The 21,338-nt window shown below is 43.5% G+C and overlaps 1 protein-coding gene across 2 annotated transcripts in view; it reads right to left on the bottom strand.

Moving 5' to 3' along the window:
* The window catches only part of LOC106609402 (LHFPL tetraspan subfamily member 3 protein), a 43,410-nt gene extending 27,013 nt beyond the window's left edge, over window positions 1-16,397 (bottom strand). Inside the window, exon 1 of one of the 2 annotated variants that reach the window (XM_014208195.3) lies at window positions 15,028-16,397. In XM_014208195.3, the coding sequence (XP_014063670.1) occupies window positions 15,028-15,457 (430 nt within the window). In that variant the 5' untranslated portion in view covers window positions 15,458-16,397. The remainder of the gene's footprint in view (window positions 1-15,027) is intronic. The other variant, XM_014208194.3, reaches the window with a different exon arrangement.
* Between the last annotated feature and the right edge of the window lie 4,941 nt (window positions 16,398-21,338).

Genomic DNA, 21,338 nt, shown 5'->3' with positions numbered 1-21,338 from the left:
GGAAAAAATCCTATCGCTATTAGCATAACGAAATTGAATATATATATTTTTTCAAATATAGGACTATGTTATATCGTTTTATAGATACACCTCTCCTGAATCGAACCACGTTGTCCGATTTCAAAAAGGCTTTACAGCAAAAGCAAAACATTAGATTATGTTAGAGGAGTATATCGTAAAAGTAGCCACATAGCCATTTTCCGACCAACCACATGCATCACAAATAACCAAAAAACAGCTAAATGCAGCACTAACCTTTTACAAACTTCATCAGATGACACTCCTAGGACATCATGTTACACAATACATGCACTCTTTTGTTCGATAAAGTTCATATTTATATATAAAAACAGCATTTTACATCGGCGCGTAACGTTGACTAACTATTTTCCCTCAAATGCATCCGGTGAAACAGCGCTACAATTTACTAAATTACTATTCGAAAACATTTTTAAAATGTAATATTGTCATCCTAAGATTTATAGATGAATATCTCTTGAAAGCACCTGTAATGCCAGATTTAAAAATGACTTTACTGGGTAATCACACTTTGCGATAAAAGGGGATGCGATACTCAGAAAATAGGCTAGCAATACAGGTCAGCGCCATCTTGGAACAATCGCATATCAAATCTAGTCTTGTATACTATTGTCAATAATCCCTTACCTTTGATTGTCTTCATCAGAAAGCACTTCCAGGAATCCCAGGTCCACAACAAATGTATTTTCGTTCGAAAAAGTTAATCCTTTATGTTCCAATAGCTTGTTCTTGTTAGCGCGTTCTGAAGGCTGCACCAAAAGCTCCGTCGGCCGCGGGACACCTCTTTCGAAAAAATGCATTTTTATTTTATTTAGGTTCGTTCAAACGTTGTATAACATAAATCTTTAGGGCCTTTTTCAACCAGAGCTCCAATACGATTCAAGGGGGATGATTGCATTGTCTTTCAAAACGTTTCGAAAGGGGAGGGTAGCCAGGGGCGCAGGCGTCATAATGGTGATGGCCCTCCTCATGTGACCACTTTCCACAGCGTCTCATTCATTAAGTTTTCACAGTAGAAGGCTCAAATCACTTTGTAAAGACTGGGGACATCTAGTGGAAGCAATAGGAAGTGCTCAATGAACCATTGCTCACTGTGTGAATTACAGGCAAAGTGGTGAAGTTGAGTCCGCAATTCAGAATTCCAAAACCTGTTACGATCGGTCTCGGGGTTTTGACTGCCATATGAGTTCTGTTAAACTCACAGACACCATTCAAACAGTTTTAGAAACTTTAGGGTGTTTTCTATCCAAAGCCAATAATTATATGCATATCCTAGCTTCTGAGTTTGAGTAGGAGGCCGTTTAAAATGGGCACGAATTGTTTTCAAAAATCGCTGTAGCGCCCCCTATCCTAGGCAAACGACAAGAGGTTAGAATGGATACTTCAGAGTACCATTCGGGAATGTTCTCATAGAATAGATGCTTCGGTGGTTGTCAGTATTCTCGTTCTAGGTTTACGTCATTTCTAGCTGCAGACTAGTAATCATGTGTCTAAGATTTGCTCTTATTCTGTAGTGATCGATAGTCTCAGAGTTGAACCATTTCCAGCCGTGTAGCCAAAACTACAGCTGCATGGTCTCCGTGACCTATAGAATTGTAGCCATTCCAACGTGGGGACTCTGTCCCGGCAGTCTGACTTGTCCTTTGGTAGAGTTGTAGTTTAAACCATTTCACATGAAGCGTCAGCTGCATGTTCTCTAGTCTAAAATGAATTTCGTCAGGAGTGGGTTTTACACACTTCAGAGAAAAGGGCGGTCCATGAAACCAACGTAATGGCTATGCTCACATGGGTGTGGTTACTGACTTGGTTAACTTTATATGAAAACCCATATTTTCTCATTGAGAAGGTTAACATCACATTACATTTTTTCACAAATAGTTTCATGTTTAATCACATACGTTTCACAATATTTAGATGTAAACCTGACGGCTGGGAAATGTAGACTTTAAGAGATACAGTTGTGCGTTTCCTGTCCTTCATGAGATCACGAAATGAAACACACTTGTTATAACTGTCCCTTAAGTGTCCACGGACCATTCCCACATTCTCAAAAGTATAAATATTGTTTAATTCTCCCATTTCGGCAATTAGGAGTTTTGACAAGAGAAGTTCTTTGGACATGCAGAATTGAGGGAGAGAGAACAAAGGGGAGAGGGTCGCTTCCAGGAATTTACACAGAGACAGAAAGACAGAGACAGACAGAGACAGAGAGATAGATAATTTCCAGGCCCAGGGACATGTGCTAGTCTGTGGCGACCTAAATGCCAGAACCAGACAAGAACCTGACACCCTCAGCACACGAGGACAAACACCTGCCTGGAGGTGACAGCATTCCCTCCCCATATGCCCCCATTGTCCCGTGTGGCTCAGTTGGTAGAGCATGGTGTTTGCAACGCCAGGGTTGTGGGTTCGATTCCCACGGGGGACCAGTACGGAGAAAAAAAAATGTATGCATTCACTACTGTAAGTCGCTCTGGATAACAGCGTCTGCTAAATGACTAAAATGTAAATATGCCCCCCTAGGCACAACTATGACAACATAACCAACAAAAATGTGTCACAACTCCTGCAGCCCTGTCGCACGCTGGGTATGTACATAGTCAATGGTAGACTTCGAGGGGACTCCTATGGTAGGTACACCTATAGCTCATCTCTTGGCAGTAGTACTGTAGACTACTTTGTCACTGACCTCGACCCAGAGTCTCTCAGAGCGTTCACAGTCAGCCAACTGACACCCCTATCATACCACAGCAAAATCACAGTCTACTTGAACAGAGCAATATACTCAGTCATGAGGGATCAAAGCCAAAGGAACTGAGTAATATTAAGAAATGCTATAGATGGAAGGAATGTAGTGTGGAAATCTACCAAAAAACTATTAGGCAACAACAAATTCAAACCTTTTTTAGACAACTTCCTGGAAAAAAAACATTCCACTGTAATAGTGATGGTGTAAACTTGGCAGTAGAAAATCTTAACAGTATATTTGACCTCTTAGCTTCCCAATCAAATCTAAAGATTTCAAACAGAAAACCGAAGAAAATGAACAACAATGACAAATGGTTTGATGAAGAAGGCAAAAACCTAAGAAAGAAATTGAGAAACCTGTCCAACCAAAAACATAGACACCCAGAAAACCTGAGTCTCCACCTTCACTATGTGGAATCACTAAAACAATACAGAAATACACTACGGAAATAGAAGGAACAGCACGTCAGAAATCAGCTCAATGTAATTGAAGAATCCATTGACTCTAACCACGAAGAATTATCTATCCAAAATGGAGATGTATGGGTAAACCACTTCTCCAATCTTTTTGGCAATATAACAAATAATAAACAGCAAATACATATTCATGATCAAATAGAAATCTTAGAATCAACTATTAAAGACTACCAGAACCCACTGGATTTTCCAACTACCTTGAATGAACTACAGGACCAAATAAAAACCCTCCAACCCAAAAAAGGCCTGTGGTGTTGATGGTATCTTCAATGAAAGGATCAACTATATAGACAAAAAATTCCAATTGGCTATACTAAAAATCTTTAACATCATCCTTAGCGCTGGCATCTTCCCCAATATTTGGAACCAAGGACTGATCACCCCAATCCACAAAAGTGGAGACAAATTTCACCCCAATAACTACTGTGGGATAGGCGTCAACAGCAACCTTGGGACAATCCTCTGCATTATCATTAACTGCAGACTCGTACATTTCCTCAGTGAAAACAATGTACTGAGCAAATGTCAAATTGGCCTTTTACCAAATTATCGTACGACAGACCACGTATTCACCCTGCACACCCTATTTGACAAACAAACAAACCAAAACAAAGACAAAGTCTTCTCATGCTTTGTTGATTTAAAAAAAAAGCCTTTGACTCAATTTGGCATAAGGGTCTGCTATACAAATTGATGGAAAGTGGTGTTGGGGGAAAAACATACAACATTTTAAAATCCATGTACACAAACAACAAGTGTGTGGTTAAAATAGGCAAAGAACAGACACATTTCTTCCCACAGGGCCATGGGGTGAGACAGGGATGCAACTTAAGCCCCACCCTCTTCAACATATATATCAACAAATTGGCGAGGGCACTAGAAAAGTCTGCAGCACCCGGCCTCACCCTACTAGAATCTGAAGTCAAATGTCTACTGTTTGCTGATGATCTGGTGCTTCTGTCACCAACCAAGGAGGGGCTAAAGCAGCACCTAGATTTTCTGCACAGATTCTGCCAGACCTGGGCCCTGACAAAAAAATCTCAGTAAGACCAAAATAATGGTGTTCCTAAAAAGGTCCAATCGCCAGGACCACAAGCACAAATTCCGTCTACACACCGTTGCCCTAGAGCACACAAAAAACTATACATAACTTGGCCTAAACATCAGCGCCACAGGTAACTTCCACAAAGCTGTGAACGATCTGAGAGACAAGGCAGGTAGGGCATTATATGCCTTCAAAAAGGAACATAAAATTCAACATACCAATTAGGATCTGGCAAAAAATACTTTAATCAGTTATATGATCCTCTCCCCAGGGCACCTCATGACAGTTGTATTATAGGTTTATTTGAGCACATAATGCAGCTAGTCAAACAGTAAGACAAACATAACAATTACAAGTCAATTGGGTCAACTTATTTTCACACACTACTGCAGTAGATGATAGCTACTTCTACGAGTGACCTAAAATTAAGTTTTACATGTGGCATAAACCCATCTGCTTTAAATAAGTCAGCTTCTCTCACTATAATCAGTGATAGCTGAGTTGTATCAGAGAGAGAGAATGGAGAGAGACAGGCAGTATCTTCTCTTAGTGGGAGAAGCTTATGCTCCTTGAGATGATCACTTTCCCCTGCTGGGGGATTTGTCACTGATCCCTTGTGCAGTGGTGGGTAGCCTAGCTATTTAGTGACGGTCTCTTGGGGACGGATGATATAGATGTAGGATCTTAATTTGATCACCCTGTTGCAGGAGAACTTAACTGCAATGCAGGAAATGTAAAACTTCTGGTTTATTTGAGGTTTATTAAAAGCCTTCTGAAGTTTGTAATTTCCATTTTAGATTTGTACCTACGAAAAATGTATCAACCCCTACAAAAATGTCCATTAATTATAATACACATAATTCCAATTTCCTGTTGCTGCAGGATTATTTTCCTGCTGTAGCATGCTGGCTCAAATTAAGATCCTACATCTGTACTGTAGCAGACTGAGCAAGATCTCTATTGCAGAGTAGAACATTTGCAGAGTAGAGCATTCGTAGATTGCTCATTCTACCCAAGATTACCCAGGTAGTGCTGGCAAATACTGCGCACACAACTCCTGAAGGATACAGTAACTGTCAAATGTGTAGGAATACACAGACAATGTTGCATACATCTGCACACACACACACACACACACACACAAAAAAAGGTGTTAAAATATATTTTGATTTGTTTATATTTGAGATTCTTCAAAGTAGCCACGCGTTGCCTTGATGAAAGCTTTGCACGCTTTTGGCATTCTCTCAACCAGCTTCATGAGGTAGTCACCTGGAATGCATTTCAACTAACAGATGTGCCTTGTTAAAAGTTAATTTGTGGGATTTCTTCCCTTCTTAATGCGTTTGAGCCAATCAGTTGTGTTGTGAGAAGGTAGGATTGGTATACAGAAGATAGCCCTATTTGGTAAAAGACCAAGTCGATATTATGGCAAGAACAGCTCAAATAACAAAGAGCAACTACAGACCATCATTACTTTAAGACATGAAGGTCAGTCAATACAGAACATTTCAAGAACTTTGAAAGTTTCTTCAAGTGCAGTCGCAAAAACCATCAAGCGCTATGATGAAACTGGCCCTCATGAGGACTGCCACAGGAAAGGAAGACCCAGAGTTACCTCTGCTGCAGAGGAAAAGTTCATTAGAGTTACCAGCCTCAGAAATTGCAACCAAAATATATGCTTCAGAGTTCAAGTAACAGACACATCAACATCAACTGTTCAGAGGACACTGCGTGAATCAGGCCTTCCGAATTGCTGTAGAGAAACCACTATTAAAGGACACCAATAATAAGAAGAGACTTGCTTGGGCCAAGAAATATGAGCAATGGACATTCGACCGGTGGAAATCTGTCCTTTGGTCTGATGAGGCCAAATGTGCCATTTTTGGTTCCAACCGCTGAGTCTTTGTGAGACGCAGAGTAGGTGAACGGATAATCTCCGCATGTGTGGCTCCCACAGTGAAGCATGGAGGAGGAGGTGTGATGGTGCTTTGCTGTTGACACTGTGATTTATTTCGAATTCAAGGCACACTTAACCAGCATGGCTACCACAGCATTCTGCAGCGATACGGCACCCCATCTGATTTGCGCTTGGTAGGACTACCATTTGTTTTTCTACAGGACAATGACCCAACACACCTCCAAGCTGTGTATGGGCTATTTGACCCAGAAGGAGAGTGATGGAGTGCTGCATCAGATGACCTGGCCTCCACAATAACCCAACCTCAACCCAACAGATGGTTTGGGATGAGTTGGACCACAGAGTGAAGGAAAAGCAGCCAACAAGTGCTCAGCATATGTGGGAACTCCTTCAAGACTGTTGGAAAAGCATTCCAGGTGAAGCTGGTTGAGAGAATGCCAAGAGTGTGCAAAGCTGTCATCAAGGCAAAGGGTGGCTACTTTGAAGAATCTAAAATATATTTTGATTTGTTTAACACTTTTTTGATTACTAGTCGTGGCCAAAAGTTTTGAGAATGACACAAATATTAATTTCCACAAAGTTTGCTGCTTCAGTGTCTTTAGATATTTTTGTCAGTTACTATGGAATGCTGAAGTATAATTACAAGCATTTCATAAGTGTCAAAGGCTTTTATTGGCAATTACATGAAGTTGATGCAAAGAGTAAATATTTGCAGTGTTCACCCTTTTCAAGACCTCTGCAATCCGCCCTGGCATGCTGTCAATTAACTTCTGGGCCACATCCTGACTGATGGCAGCCCATTCTTGCATAATCAATGCTTGGAGTTTGTCAGAATTTGTGGGTTTTTGTTTGTCCACCTGCCTCTTGAGGATTGACCATAAATTCTCAGTGGGATTAAGGTCTGGGGAGTTTCCTGGCCATGGACCCAGAATATAGATGTTTTGTTCCCCGAACCACTTAGTTATCACTTCTGCCTTATGGTAAGGTGCTCCATCATGCTGGAAAAGACATTGTTCGTCACCAAACTTTCCCTGGATGGTTGGAAGAAGTTGCTCTCGGAGGATGTGTTGGTACCATTCTTTAATCATGGCTGTGTTCTTAGGCAAAATTGTGAGTGAGCCCACTCCCTTGGCTGAGAAGCAACCCCACACATGAATGGTCTCAGGATGCTTTACTGTTGGCATGACACAGGAGTGATGGTAGTGCTCACATTGTCTTCTCCGGACAAGCTTTTTACCCGATGCCCCAAACAATCGGAAAGGGGATTCAGAGAAAATGACTTTACCCTAGTCCTCAGCAGTCCAATCCCTGTAGCTTTTGCAGAATATCAGTCTGTCCCTGATGTTTTTCCTGGAGAGAAGTGGCTTCTTTGCTGCCCTTCTTGACACCAGGCAATCCTCCAAAAGTCTTCTCCTCACTGTGCGTGCAGATGCACTCACACCTGCCTGCTGCCATTCCTGAGCAAGCTCTGTATTGGTGGTGCCCCGATCCCGCAGCTGAATCAACTTTAGGAGACGGTCCTGGCGCTTGCTGGACTTTCTTGGGCGCCCTGAAGCCTCACAACAATTGAACCGCTCTCCTTGAAGTTCTTGATGATCCGATAAATGGTTGATTTAGGTGCAATCTTACTGGCAGCAATATCCTTGCCTGTGAAGCCCTTTTTGTGCAAAGCATTGATGACGGCACGTGTTTCCTTGCAGGTAACCATTGCTGACAGAGGAAGAACAATGATTCCAAGCACCACTCTCCTTTTGAAGCTTCCAGTCTGTTATTCGAACTCAATCAGCATGACAGAGTGATCTCCAGCCTTGTCTTCGTCAACACTCTCACACCTGTGTTAACGAGAGATTCACTGACATGTCAGCTGGTCCTTTTGTAGCAGGGCTGAAATGCAGTGGAAATGTTTTTGGGGGATTCTGTTCATTTGCATGGCAAAGAGGGACTTTGCAATTCATCTGATCACTCTTCATAACATTCTGGAGTATATGCAAATTGCCATCATACAAACTACCAGACTTTGTGAAAATTAATATTTGTGTCATTCTCAAAACTTTTGGCCACGACTGTACATGGCAACACCTCCTCCATTTGCATTTCTATCTTTCCTATATATTCTATAACCATGTATAGTGACTACTGCATCAAAGGAATTATCTAAGAGTGTTTCGGAGATATCCAGAACATGAATGTCTTCTGATGTTAATAAGTTGTCAATTTCATGAACCTTGTTTCTCAGGCTACATATATTAATATGTACATGATTCCATATGTGTTATTTCATAGTTTTGATTTCTTCACTATTATTCTACAATGTAGAAAATAGTCAAAATAAAGAAAAACCCTTGAATGAGTAAGTGTGTCCAAACTTTTGACTGGTACAGTAGCACTAGAGAGCCCTTGTCTCGCCACTCTTTTACCCATACTGTGAGTGTCTGACTTGGAGTTGCCAACTTTCTTCCCTCACCCACCACCCCCTCCATGTCCCTTAGTGCAAGGTCCCTCTGTGGTGCTTCTTCCCTCACCCACCACCCCCTCCATGTCCCTTAGTGCTAGGTCCCTCTGTGGTGCTTCTTCCCTCACCCACCACCCCCTCCATGTCCCTTAGTGCTAGGTCCCTCTGTGGTTCTTTATGATTAGCATGATTAGTACTGTTACTGAGCTGTATGCTGCATCACCAACAGCAGACTGACACATACACCATGTGCATTCTGCAGGACCTCTAGGAAAGGCTGTGTTATCTCTCCTGTCAGCTGTACCAGCGTCTCAGTCAGTCGACCAGTCATAATCCCATTATTAATCCCCCCCTCCCCCCTCCCCATTGAAAGAGCAACAGCAGAAAGTAACACTAACACTAGCCGGCCGGTGCCACGGAACCAGGGCGAACACAGTGAGTTTCCCCCCACCCACCTGTGGCACCGAGGCTGACACCCCGGGAGAAAAGGTCCAGAAAGACACAGCTCTTTAGGAAGCGCGACATGCACCGGGGAAAGCCTTCACCTGAAAAATTACAAAATTCAATTTGTGGTTCAACTGTGCCGGTCTACAATGAAAATCCACTGATGCGCAGGAACCCACTTTAATAGCGCGTAGAGCATTTAAATGCCTCTATTTTACTGGAAGTTGGTTTAATGATGCAGTAGTCAGAGTGCCTGTGGTTACGAAAGCTTGAATTTGACTTCAGAGAGGAACAGTGTATTGATAGATAGGCCTCCATCAAATATATTTAGCATTGCTCTGAATTTTCCCTGTCAGTATGGCTGATGCTTGCACTCCATACCAAGCACATTCGATTGGCAGGAAATTGATCATAAGATTGTTGAGTGTTAGAACCCATTTTGAATGAGGCTATATTGTACTCCCAGAGGACTAACTGTTCTTTAGGGATTTGCATTGTCATGCTATGTTAGATGTGGCTCTCTGGAATCGGCTGTCTTTCAAACCTCTCTTCTGCTTTACATTTGTCTCTCGTCACCTTATCGTCACCCTCTTATATCTATCTAATCATAAGTCAGTCACAGTTTAGTCACAAAAGACAATGCAACTCTTCAATCAGAGATGTCACTCTCACTTTATTTCTAACAGGCCTAGCAAGTCCTCCATCACAGCTGCCAATCAAACTCATGAAAAATTGATGAACTATTTTATCAAAGTAATTGTGTGCACCAATATGATAAGACCACAACATCTTCAAAACAATTTCCCACATCTGATTAATAAGAGTGCATATAAAAGATCTAGTAATGATATGTTATTGAAGCAAATCCCAATAATGGCATCTACAGTCATCAGGGATGCACAACCATGGGAGATTCTCTCCTCTTAGCACAAACCCATCTTATGGGTTGGCAGGTACAGGATGTGTCAGAATGACATCCTAAACCTGGCACTGTATCTCCCACCTCTAATCCACAGGAAGAGACATAAAACACCTCCTGCTCTGACGCTGTCACACCTCCTGATGCACAACGTCTGCTTTCTGATTTATTTACCAGCTGACAGATCTATTAAGATACATGCTATGCTGATCATTTGGGAGCAGGGTTTGAGAAATCACATATTTCATGCCTGGCAGGCACACCATCTAACTTCCTGATGACTGCATTGCAGGCTTAAAGGTCCATTGGCCTATTGTACATAACATTACACTCTAAAAGGATGGTGTGTGTGTGTGTGTGTGTGGCTGTCAGCAGGGCCTGGACAGGTGCTTTGCTGAATGGGGAGGGAACGGAGAGAGGGATGAGTTAAAGAGGAGAGGGATAGAGGGATGGGCCCTTTTTCTCTCTCTCTCTGGAGTATGCTGTGGGAGACTCTCTGATCTGTGGAGTATGCTGTGGGAGACTCTCTGATCTGTGGAGTATGCTGTGGGAGACTCTCTGATCTGTGGAGTATGCTGTGGGAGACTCTCTGATCTGTGGAGTATGCTGTGGGAGACTCAATGGGCTTCCAAAGAGCTGGAGTAGTGGGCCGGCTTTCATCAGCCCCATTCACAACTCCTCTTGATGTCCCACCACACTACTTCTGCTGTCCTCTAAAACTCTGACTAATGGCTCTAGTGTGTGTGTGTGTGTGGTGTGTGTGTAACTGGGACTCCCATTTGGTCATGTTACATCATCTTCCTAATCATCTCAGGCCCAGCCAGCCAGTCCATCACGTTACCACTGACAGGAAGGATAAGAGCTGGTTGATGTCATTAGCCATTGACTTTAGTGGTACTATGACACACACAGCAACTGCCCACTAGCTTAGTGCACAACCTTGTAACATTGTGAGTGGAGAGGGAGGCTAAGCTCTCATTTATGGCAGGTCATATTCGGTTCAGAAAGGCTGGGCCCGAGCTTGAACTTCTAATGGCATGGCTTTCTTCCTGACCTCATCTCTTGATAGTACTTTTCAGCATCAATATTTTAACTCTTCTTTTCTGTTTTTTTCTCCAAATCCTTCTTTGTGACCGTCACTTTCCATGTTCTTGAATGTGCTTTTATCTTTTCCTCCCTGCTGGTCTTCATCACTTCCCTTAGCTGACATCTCTTATCCACCTCCTCTCTTTCCCCCAACAAGGCACCATGTGATGTCTCTCACTTGCCTCCATTTTAAAGAAATGGGAGAAATGGAGAGCCACACTGTGCAAAGATCCCCAACAGCAACAGTACTGTATGAGTGCTGAACAGACTGTGTATTTAAATGCCAAATCATGCAATCTCATGCATAGGCACGAGTTGTCCCAATCCCCAGACTGAGGGATTGTGACAGACACCTATGATAAATTAAAGACACGGTAAAGAGTAGCACACACACACACACACACACCTGAATAAATAGACCAACAAACAGTACTGCCTGTAAGCAGCAGAGGAGCCAGACGGTGACAGCATATGTCTCCCATTAGTGTAGCTTTGTGCTGTTTTGTTCTGCACAGAAACCTCTGGATCAATAAACCACTAGCAACCAAATGGGCCTTTTAATGTTTGATGCTAATGCCAGCTTCCGTCTCAGGGGACCCATTGGACCAGTACTGAGTGCAGCAATGTGCGGCCACTTACCCGTACAGGCAGCCTAGTGGTCCAAACAGAGCCAGGAAACAGGTCATTGAAATGCCTCCATAATGCACTCAAGAGCCCCCTGGTTCCTTTGTTTGCTTGTGGAAGCCATATCCAAACTGAGCAAGGAGCCCCTGCCGAATACATGAATGATAATCCCCTTCCTGTGTGTTCAGGCATTTCCCTTGGTGAGGGTCGGAAATAGGGATGGTCAGCGGAGTTCTTGTTTCCATCCAGGATGGCGAGCCGAGCACCAATCTGCTTCCTCACTAGAGCCAGACAGGCAGGCATTGTCATGCTGCCAGAGCCGACACATCCATCACATCCTCCACTAGAGTGGAGAAGCGCCTGGCATTTGGTGGAAGTTGTCACAGGATGAGTGTGATTATCATCGACCGACCATGCAGTGTGGTTGTCATGGAGTGGGCTTCCTGTCAGTCTTAGTTTGGGAGTTAATTGGTCCGCAGTGAGGGGGTGGTCAAGGCGACGCAAGGGGGGAAAGAGGGAGGATGGAGGGAGGCAGGGCGGATGGTCCAGCTGCTCCAGTTTGCAGGCAGCTACTGGGCTGAGTGCAGACTGGGCATGTCTACCTGAGAAGTGCTGTGTGCAGTGGGCCAGTTAAGCAGATTATTCAACAGTGTTAATACTAGTAAGGAGAGTTCTTTAGGTATTGCTGCAGCCTGCAGGGGCGGGAACATGAACATTTCCTTCTGGCGTTGCTGTTCAAATGCCTCCAGGTAGATTGTTCTCGTCAGACGTTCATCCTCTCCTCTGCTTTTAAGGAGAGGTGCCTCTTCGCTATGCGCCGTCTTTGACAGACACTCACAACAGCCAGTTAGCCCTGGATAGAAGGCTGACTACACTGAGCCTAGAAGGATTTGACAATCATGCCTGGGATCTGTGGCTGCAATGAGAAAATAAAAGTACAATATATTTCCAATCACTACTCCCCAGGAACATCTTAATAGCCAATTTCACAGTGACCTCAACATGACATATCTGAGAGAAGGAGAACGGAGAGAGAGAGAGAGAGTCAGTGAGTGAGTTGAATGAGGCAGAGATTGCCTGAATGCTGATGATTCATGTCATTGCCACGAGCAAAGTGCTGTATCAATAAAAGACAAGGAAGCAATGAGCAGCCAATAGGCCCCGAGCACTCAGACCTCTCATTGTCATCGCCAATGTTGACTCTTCACCACACAGCACTCCATAAAACCACGCTCTGCAGCCTTACGGCAGTATGGTACAATGTGATGCCATATTTCTTGACAGAGCCACCTGTATTATTGGAGAATCTCAGTGGTGAAAAGGCCCCATAACTCGGCAGAGATCGTCAAAAATAATGATCTTCATTTACATTTTGTAAATATTTACAATATGTTTAGTAAAGTGTGTTTTTTGGCATCTTACAGGCCGTGTTAGTCAGTTTGTTAATCACCCCCTGCATAGTCTGAACATGATCAGATCTGTACCGTATTATGAAGACCGTATCCAGAACATCTCAGAGTAGGACTGCTGATCTAGGATCTGTCCATATAATCACTCATTATGATCTAAAATGCAAAACCGATCCTAGATCAGCACTCCTACCCTGAGATGCTTTGTGGATACCAACCAAGCATTCACCACTGACTCACTCTCACCACTGAGGGATAAGCAGCGTCTTTCTGAAATGTGGGGGGGGAAAAGGTGCTGATATGAACACCCAGGCTGTGCTCATTGGGCAGGGCGTCTGTTTTAACTCAGTCTGGGACGAGAATAATCTCCATGCTGGCGTTTAGGTTCAACATGAATTTACAGTGAGGCTCCTGCAGCTATACAGACGGATGGTGTTGTGGGTCTCAGACCAACATCTGTCAAGCAGCATTAACACCATTCATTATGTTTCTCAGTGGTTTGTGTTACAGAGATGAGTTGAAGGATCATTGCCTTTGATTGATCACTGGTTGATTGTGGCTTTAAAGCGGGTGCATACAATCTGGAGTCTGTGTGCATTCTTTACCAGCTTCAATTCTGCAAAGTAACTTTCACTGTGACGCTTATTTACAAGCTTGGGTAAATTCTGATGTATGAGAGAGCATTACATGCAGACTACACCACGGGAGTGCGTCCGCATGCCACTGGGATTTTGTTTATCTGACCAGATGCAATCATGACATACAGGTTAAAACTCAAATCAACTGTGCATTAATTATATTCATTTTGGCTGGGTCGAAACACATGAAACGTTAATGGATATTTAGCTGGGAGATTAACATTGGGTTGGTATTTTACGTAACATTCATATGGTTCTCTTTTAAGATGGTTCTTTGTAGAATTTTGACCTGGAGTCATACATAATCTTTCTACTCCAAGGATTCATCTACAGATAAAATGGGAAACCTAGTTGGTGTTTAGTTATCTTTAATTCATCTCTTATCGTGTGTTTTTCAAGCGTCTATGTGGGTTTGTATCGTCCTGATATACAATAAGGAGGGGACCTGCAGCACCTGCAGCATCACCAAGTTTGCGCTTGACGCATGCGTGTACATTTATTTTTGCAAGGCTTGTACATGCAACTGGCTGTATTTTGTGTAGTTGTCTTCGCTCCATTAATATATGTTTTAAAGATAGTGTGACAGTGTATGGTGATTTAAGACAGATAAACAAACATGGCTGTCATCTGCAAGGAGCATTTGCTCATTTTATAGAAATATATTTGCTTAAGCCCTGACATTCATCATACACGTCTTATAAAACTGATGTCAAGTATAACACTATCAACCACACCTAAAGCTAGAATCCTTCATTTAAACAATAGTAAAGGGCATCCACGCCCGTTCTGCAAAAAAAATCTAAGGGATTGGGCTGGAGAAATGGAACCACTCTAAAATTCATAGACAGAGCTATAGATGCAAGGACTAACCCCCCATGATATCGAATACATAGTTTTAACCATGTTTTTAGGCCATACAGTGTTTGTTTACCAACATTGGAGTAAAACAAGTTTATATTTAGGGTTCTGGTGGGGCATGACAGTTGAACTGAACTCATGAGGCATGTATCAGTTATATTCTTCAAGAATCAATTGGCAGCCTATAATTTACAAGTCCAAGAATGGATGTAGCAACTAAGGATTCTAGCTTTAACACATTGTTTGTTTATTTCCCCTTCCTAGCTGATTGAACAGCTGGAATACAGAGATTTCTATCTGGTTGTAGAACTGCTGAAGTTCTGAACTCCTTCACCCTTCAAATAATCAATATGCAGACGGGGAAACTTACCCGCAGCCAGCTGCATCCAGCCGCAGATCTTGTAGACCGTGCCTGTGCTGCAGAAGAAGAAGAGCGTGAAGCAGCCGATGCATCCAATGACCAGCGCCATGGACATCCCGATGAAGAAGGACGCGGCTTTGAAGGCGCCGGAGGGGATGGTGCTGAACTCCATGAAGCTTCCCTGGCACGTCAGGTCCCGGGACAGCCCGTTTCCGATGCAGTAGTGGAAGAGGCCGAAGTAACCGGCCTGCGGCGTGTCCATCCCGTCTCCGATCCAGTAGGGCTGGATGAAGCACACTACGTTGACTATAGCGAAGAGGATGGTGAAGATGGCCCACAGAACCCCGATAGCGCGGGAGTTCCTCACGTAGTTGGTCTGGTAGATTTTGGCAGCCTCGGAAGCGGGAAGCATGGTTGTAGGAGCCCCAGGCACCATCATTCAATCTCTAAAGGTTTTTACATTTACGAACTGTTCACACACAGAGCTTTAATCATGCACAAAGCACATCCCGGCCGCGTCAATGTGACATGATCTCCCCGACTAAACTGCTCCCTTCTGGGCGAGTGTTTAGTCTACTAAAACCTCGCAGCTTGCACTGTGCTTGGGTCCGCCACCGTTTTCCTTATCTTTATTGAATGGTAGGCTGGGTATCCGAGAGCTATTACGATTAATACTGAGGAGGAATCTTCTGAATGAATGATCACTGAGATAACAGCATGTAATAATCACCGGGTGTTAATTCGAAACGGCCATGCATTTCGCAAATACGCTACAGCCATAGTAGGCTAAACAAACATCCTACGGTCAGAACTGCATTCGATTGAGGGCGCAGAGAGATGAATAATCCATGAAAAATGCTACCATCCACGGAGAGCGGCTGAGATCCCCCTTCACAGACGTGGCCACTACCGTAGTGGTCAAGGCTACAACCTCATCTTCCACCGAAAACCGATTTTCCCGAGGTGGAGGAGGTGCATTTAACTGAGATGATGAAGTCGCGAGTGTTGACAATCTGCTCACTGTGCATCATGTGCTCTGCGTCCATATTTGACCAAAGAACACCTGTATTCCAGACAGGCGCAGTCCGACTGTCACAACCGATGGACCTATCAAAACCCCTCTGATAAAGCACCATGCACAATACAGCCAATCCCCTAATCCCACTCTCATGCCCCAGTGCAATGATGGAATGGGATTTAAATCGTTAAATCTAAAAAGAAACACTCCTATTTGATTTCGTCTAGGTTGGCTCTGACTCGTGAGGCAGAATATTGAAGTCTCAGCTCTCTCAATGTCGCCTCTCTCTCCGTGTTAATCTGTGTCCACCGAAATAGGATGGTTTCTGTCGCACATCAAGACGCGCTGGTATTTAGGGCACAGTGAACAAGTGCACATCAACATCAATGGCAGGCTATAAAACTCAGCCCTGCGACATGGCATTTTATCACAAAGTCATGATATAGGCTAATTGGCTAAACTTAATCATGATTGCAATGGCTGGGTAATCACTAAATGCTTCATCTGTTTGATAGCCTACTCCAAGTCTCCAACTTTGTGTGCTATGCACTTGATGCTCTTCTTGTTGATCACTTGATGATTCTGAAATGGCTTTGACTGCTCTCTGCCAGTACCTTCTCTCATTGCAGTCTATTCTTATTCAGGATTAGCCTTCTCAAAGCTGCATGTGGCATATTTCTCCCCATGGCACGGTAGAGGTAGCCTACAGGCCTAACAAGAAAAACAAACAAAGTGCACACAGGCATGAAATCATTTTATGTTCATTATTTAGAAGGCTTGTGGTTACAATTATTTGGAAACTGAGAAAATAACTTTATATTTACAGTAGCATACCTATTAGTTTATGAATAGTGTAAGACAAATTGAATCATTCTCAATGTTTTTATTTATTTATTTCACCTTTATTTAACCGGGTAGGCAAGTTGAGAACAAGTTCTCATTTACAACTGCGACCTGGCCAAGATAAAGCAAAGCAGTTCGACACATACAACAACACAGAGTTACACATGGAGTAAAACAAACATAGTCAATAATACAGTAGAAAAATAAGTCTGTATACAATATGAGCAAATTAGGTGAGATAAGGGAGGTAAAGGCAATAAATAGGCCATGGTGGTGAAGTAAATACAATATAGCAAGTAAAACACTCGAATGGTATATTTGCAGTGGACGAATGTGCAAAGTACAAATACTGGGGTGCAAAGGAGCAAAATAAATAAATAAACATGGTGGCGAAGTAAATACAATATAGCAAGTAAAACACTGGAATGGTAGATTTGCAATGGATGAATGTGCAAAGTAGAAATACTGGGGTGCAAAGGAGCAAAATAAATAAATACAGTAGGGGAAGACGTAGTTGTTTGGGCTAATTATAGATGGGCTATGTACAGGTGCAGTAATCTGTGAGCTGCTCTGACAGATGGTGCTTAAAGCTAGAGAGGGAGATAAGTGTTTCCAGTTTCAGAGATTTTTGTAGTTCGTTCCAGTCATTGGCAGCAGAGAACTAGAAGGAGAGGCGGCCAAAGGAGGAATTGGCTTTGGGGGTGACCAGTGAGATATACGTGCTGGAGCGCGTGCTACGGGTGGGTGTTGCTATGGTGACCAGCAAGCTGAGATAAGGGGGGACTTTACCTAGCAGGGTCTTGTAGATGACCTGGAGCCAGTGGGTTTGGCGACGAGTATGAAGCGAGGGCCAGCCAACGAGAGCGTACACGTCGCAGTGGTGGGTAGTATATGGGCTTTGGTGACAAAACGGATGGCACTGTGATAGACTGCATCCAATTTATTGCGTAGGGTATTGGAGGCTATTTTGTAAATGACATCGCCGAAGTCGAGGATCGGTAGGATGGTCAGTTTTACCAGGGTATGTTTGGCAGCATGAGTGAAGGATGCTTTGTTGCGAAATAGGAAGCCAATTCTAGATTTAACTTTGGATTGGAGATGTTTGATGTGAGTCTGGAAGGAGAGTTTACAGTCTAGCCAGACACCTAGGTATTTGTAGTTGTCCACATATTATAAGTCAGAACCGTCCAGAGTAGTGATACTGGACGGGCAGGCAGGTGCAGGCAGCGATCGGTTGAAGAGCATGCATTTGCTTTTACTTGTATTTAAGAGCAGTTGGAGGCCATGGAAGGAGAGTTGTATGGCATTGAAGCTCGTCTGGAGGTTAGTTAACACAGTGTCCAAAGAAGGGCCAGAAGTATACAGAATGGTGTCGTCTGCGTAAAGGTGGATCAGAGAATCACCAGCAGCAAGAGCGACATCATTGATGTATACAGAGAAGAGAGTCAGCCCAAGAATTGAACCCTGTGGCACCCCCATAGAGACTGCCAGAGGCCCGGACAACAGGCCCTCCGATTTGACACACTGAACTCTATCAGAGAAGTAGTTGGTGAACCAGGCGAGGCAATCATTTGAGAAACCAAGGCTGTTGAGTCTGCCGATGAGGATGTGGTGATTGACGGAGTCGAAAGCCTTGGCCAGGTCAATGAATACGGCTGCACAGTATTGTTTCTTATCGATGGCGGTTAAGATATCGTTTAGGACCTTGAGCGTGGCTGAGGTGCACCCATGACCAGCTCTGAAACCAGATTGCATAGCGGAGAAGGTACGGTGGGATTCGAAATGGTCGGTAATCTATTTGTTAACTTGGCTTTCGAAGACCTTAGAAAGGCAGGGTAGGATAGATATAGGTCTGTAGCAGTTTTGGTCAAGAGTGTCCCCCCCTTTAAAGAGGGGGATGACCGCAGCTGCTTTCCAATCTTTGGGAATCTCAGACGAAACGAAAGAGAGGTTGGACAGGCTAGTAATAAGGGTTGCATCAATTTCGGCAGATTATTTTAGAAAGAAAGGGTCCAGAATGTCTAGCCCGGCTGATTTGTAGGGGTACAGAATTTTGCAGCTCTTTCAGAACATCAGCTGACTGGATTTGGGAGAAGGAGAAATGGGGAAGGCTTGGGCGAGTTGCTGTAGGGGGTGCAGTGCTGTTGACCGGGGTAGGGGTAGCCAGGTGGAAAGCATGGCCAGCCGTAGAAAAATGCTTATTGAAATTCTCAATTATAGTTGGTTTATCGGTGGTAACAGTGTTTCCCAGCCTCAGTGCAGTGGGCAGTTGGGAGGAGGTGCTCTTATTCTCCATGGACTTTACAGTGTCCCAGAACTTTTTTGAGTTTGTGTTGCAGGAAGCAAAATTTCTGCTTGAAAAAGCTAGCCTTGGCTTTTCTAACTGCCTGTGTATATACCATTTTGTAAGTCGCTCTGGATAAGAGCGTCTGCTAAATGACTTAAATGTAAATGTAATGTTAAATGTATATTGGTTTCTAACTTCACTGAAAAGTTGCATATCACGGGGGCTGTTCGATGCTAATGTAGAATGCCACAGGATGTTTTTGTGTTGGTTAAGGGCAGTCAGGTCTGGAGAGAACCAAGAGCTATATCTGTTCCTGGTTCTAAATTTCTTGAATGGGGCATGCTTATTTAAGATGGTGAGGAAGGCATTTAAAAAAAATAACCAGGCATCCTCTACTGATGGGATGAGGTCAATATCCTTCCAGGATACCCGGGCCAGGTCGATTAGAAAGGCCTGCTCGCTGAAGTGTTTCAGGGAGAGTTTGACAGTGATGAGTGCAGGTCGTTTGACCGCTGACCCATTACAGATGCAGGCAATGAGGCAGTGATCGCTAAGATCTTGGTTGAAAACAGCAGAGGTGTATTTAGAGGGCAAGTTGGTTAGGATGATATCTATGAGGGTGCCCGTGTTTACGGCTTTGGGGTTGCACCTGGTAGGTTCATTGATCATTTGTGTGAGATTGAGGGCATCAAGGTTAGATTGTAGGATGGCTGGGGTGTTAAGCATGTCCCAGTTTAGGTCACCTAGCAGCACGATCTCTGAAGATAGATGGGGGGCAATCAGTTCACATATGGTGTCCAGAGCACAGCTGGGGGCAGAGGGTGGTCTATAGCAAGCGGCAACGGTGAGAGACTTGTTTTTAGAGAGGTGGATTTTTAGAAGTAGAAGTTCAAATTGTTTGGGTACAGACCTGGATAGTAGGACATTACTCTGCAGGCTTTCTCTGCAGTAGATTTCAACACCGCCCCCTTTGGCCGTTCCATCTTGTCTGAAAATGTTGTTGTTAGGCATAGATATTTCAGAGTTTTTGGTGGTCTTCTTAAGCCAGGATTCAGACACGGCTAGGACATCCGGGTTGGCGGAGTGTACTAAAGCAGTGAATAAAACAAACTTAGGGAGGAGACTTCTAATGTTAACCTGTTTAGGATAGGGGGCAGTATTTTCACGGCCGGATAAAAAAACGTACCCGATTTAATCTGGTTATTACTCCTGCCCAGAAACTAGAATATGCATATAATTGTTTGATTTGGATATAAAACACCCTAAAGTTTCTAAAACTGTTTGAATGGTGTCTGTGAGTATTACAGAACTCATATGGCAGGCCAAAACCTGAGAAGATTCTATACAGGAAGTGCCCTCTCTGACCATTTCTTGGCCTTCTATAGCCTCTTTATCGAAAACAGAGGATCTCTGCTGTAACGTGACATTTTCTAAGGCTCCCATAGGCTCTCAGAAGGCGCCAGAACGGGGAATGATGACTCTGCAGTCCCTGGGCGAAAAACAGTAGCGCATTTGGATAGTGGTCGATCTGAGAACAATGAAATGGGTGCGCGCGTGCACGTGAAGAGTCCATTTTACATTTTCAGTCTTTGAACGAAAACAACGTCTCCTGGTCGGAATATTATCGCTATTTACGAGAAAAATTGCATAAAAATTGATTTTAAACAGCGTTTGACATGCTTCAAAGTACGGTAATGGAATATTTTGACATTGTTTGTCACGATACGCGCCGGCGCGTCACCCTTCGGATAGTGTCTTGAACGCAAAAACAAAAGGCCGCTATTTGGATATAACTATGGATTATTTGGAACCAAAACAACATTGGGTGTAAAGTACAAGTCCTGGGAGTGCATTCTGACGAAGAACAGCAAAGGTAATCCAATTTTTCTTATAGTAAATCTGAGTTTGGTGAGTGCCAAACTTGGTGGGTGTCAAAATAGCTAGCCATGATGGCCGGGCTATCTACTCAAAATATTGCAAAATGTGCTTTCACCGAAAAGCTATTTTAAAATCTGACATAGCGATTGCATAAAGGAGTTCTGTATCTATAATTCTTAAAATAATTGTTATGTTTTTTGTGAACGTTTATCGTGAGTAATTTAGTAAATTCACCGGAAGTTTCGGTGGGTATGCTAGTTCTGAACGTCACATGCTAATGTAAAAAGCTGGTTT

The sequence above is a fragment of the Salmo salar genome, chromosome 07, assembly GCF_965601325.2.
Source record: "Salmo salar chromosome 07, fSalSal1, whole genome shotgun sequence".
Taxonomy (NCBI): Eukaryota; Metazoa; Chordata; class Actinopteri; order Salmoniformes; family Salmonidae; genus Salmo; species Salmo salar.
Note: the sequence above shows the minus strand (reverse complement) of the source record. Positions and strands in the feature narration are given on the sequence as shown.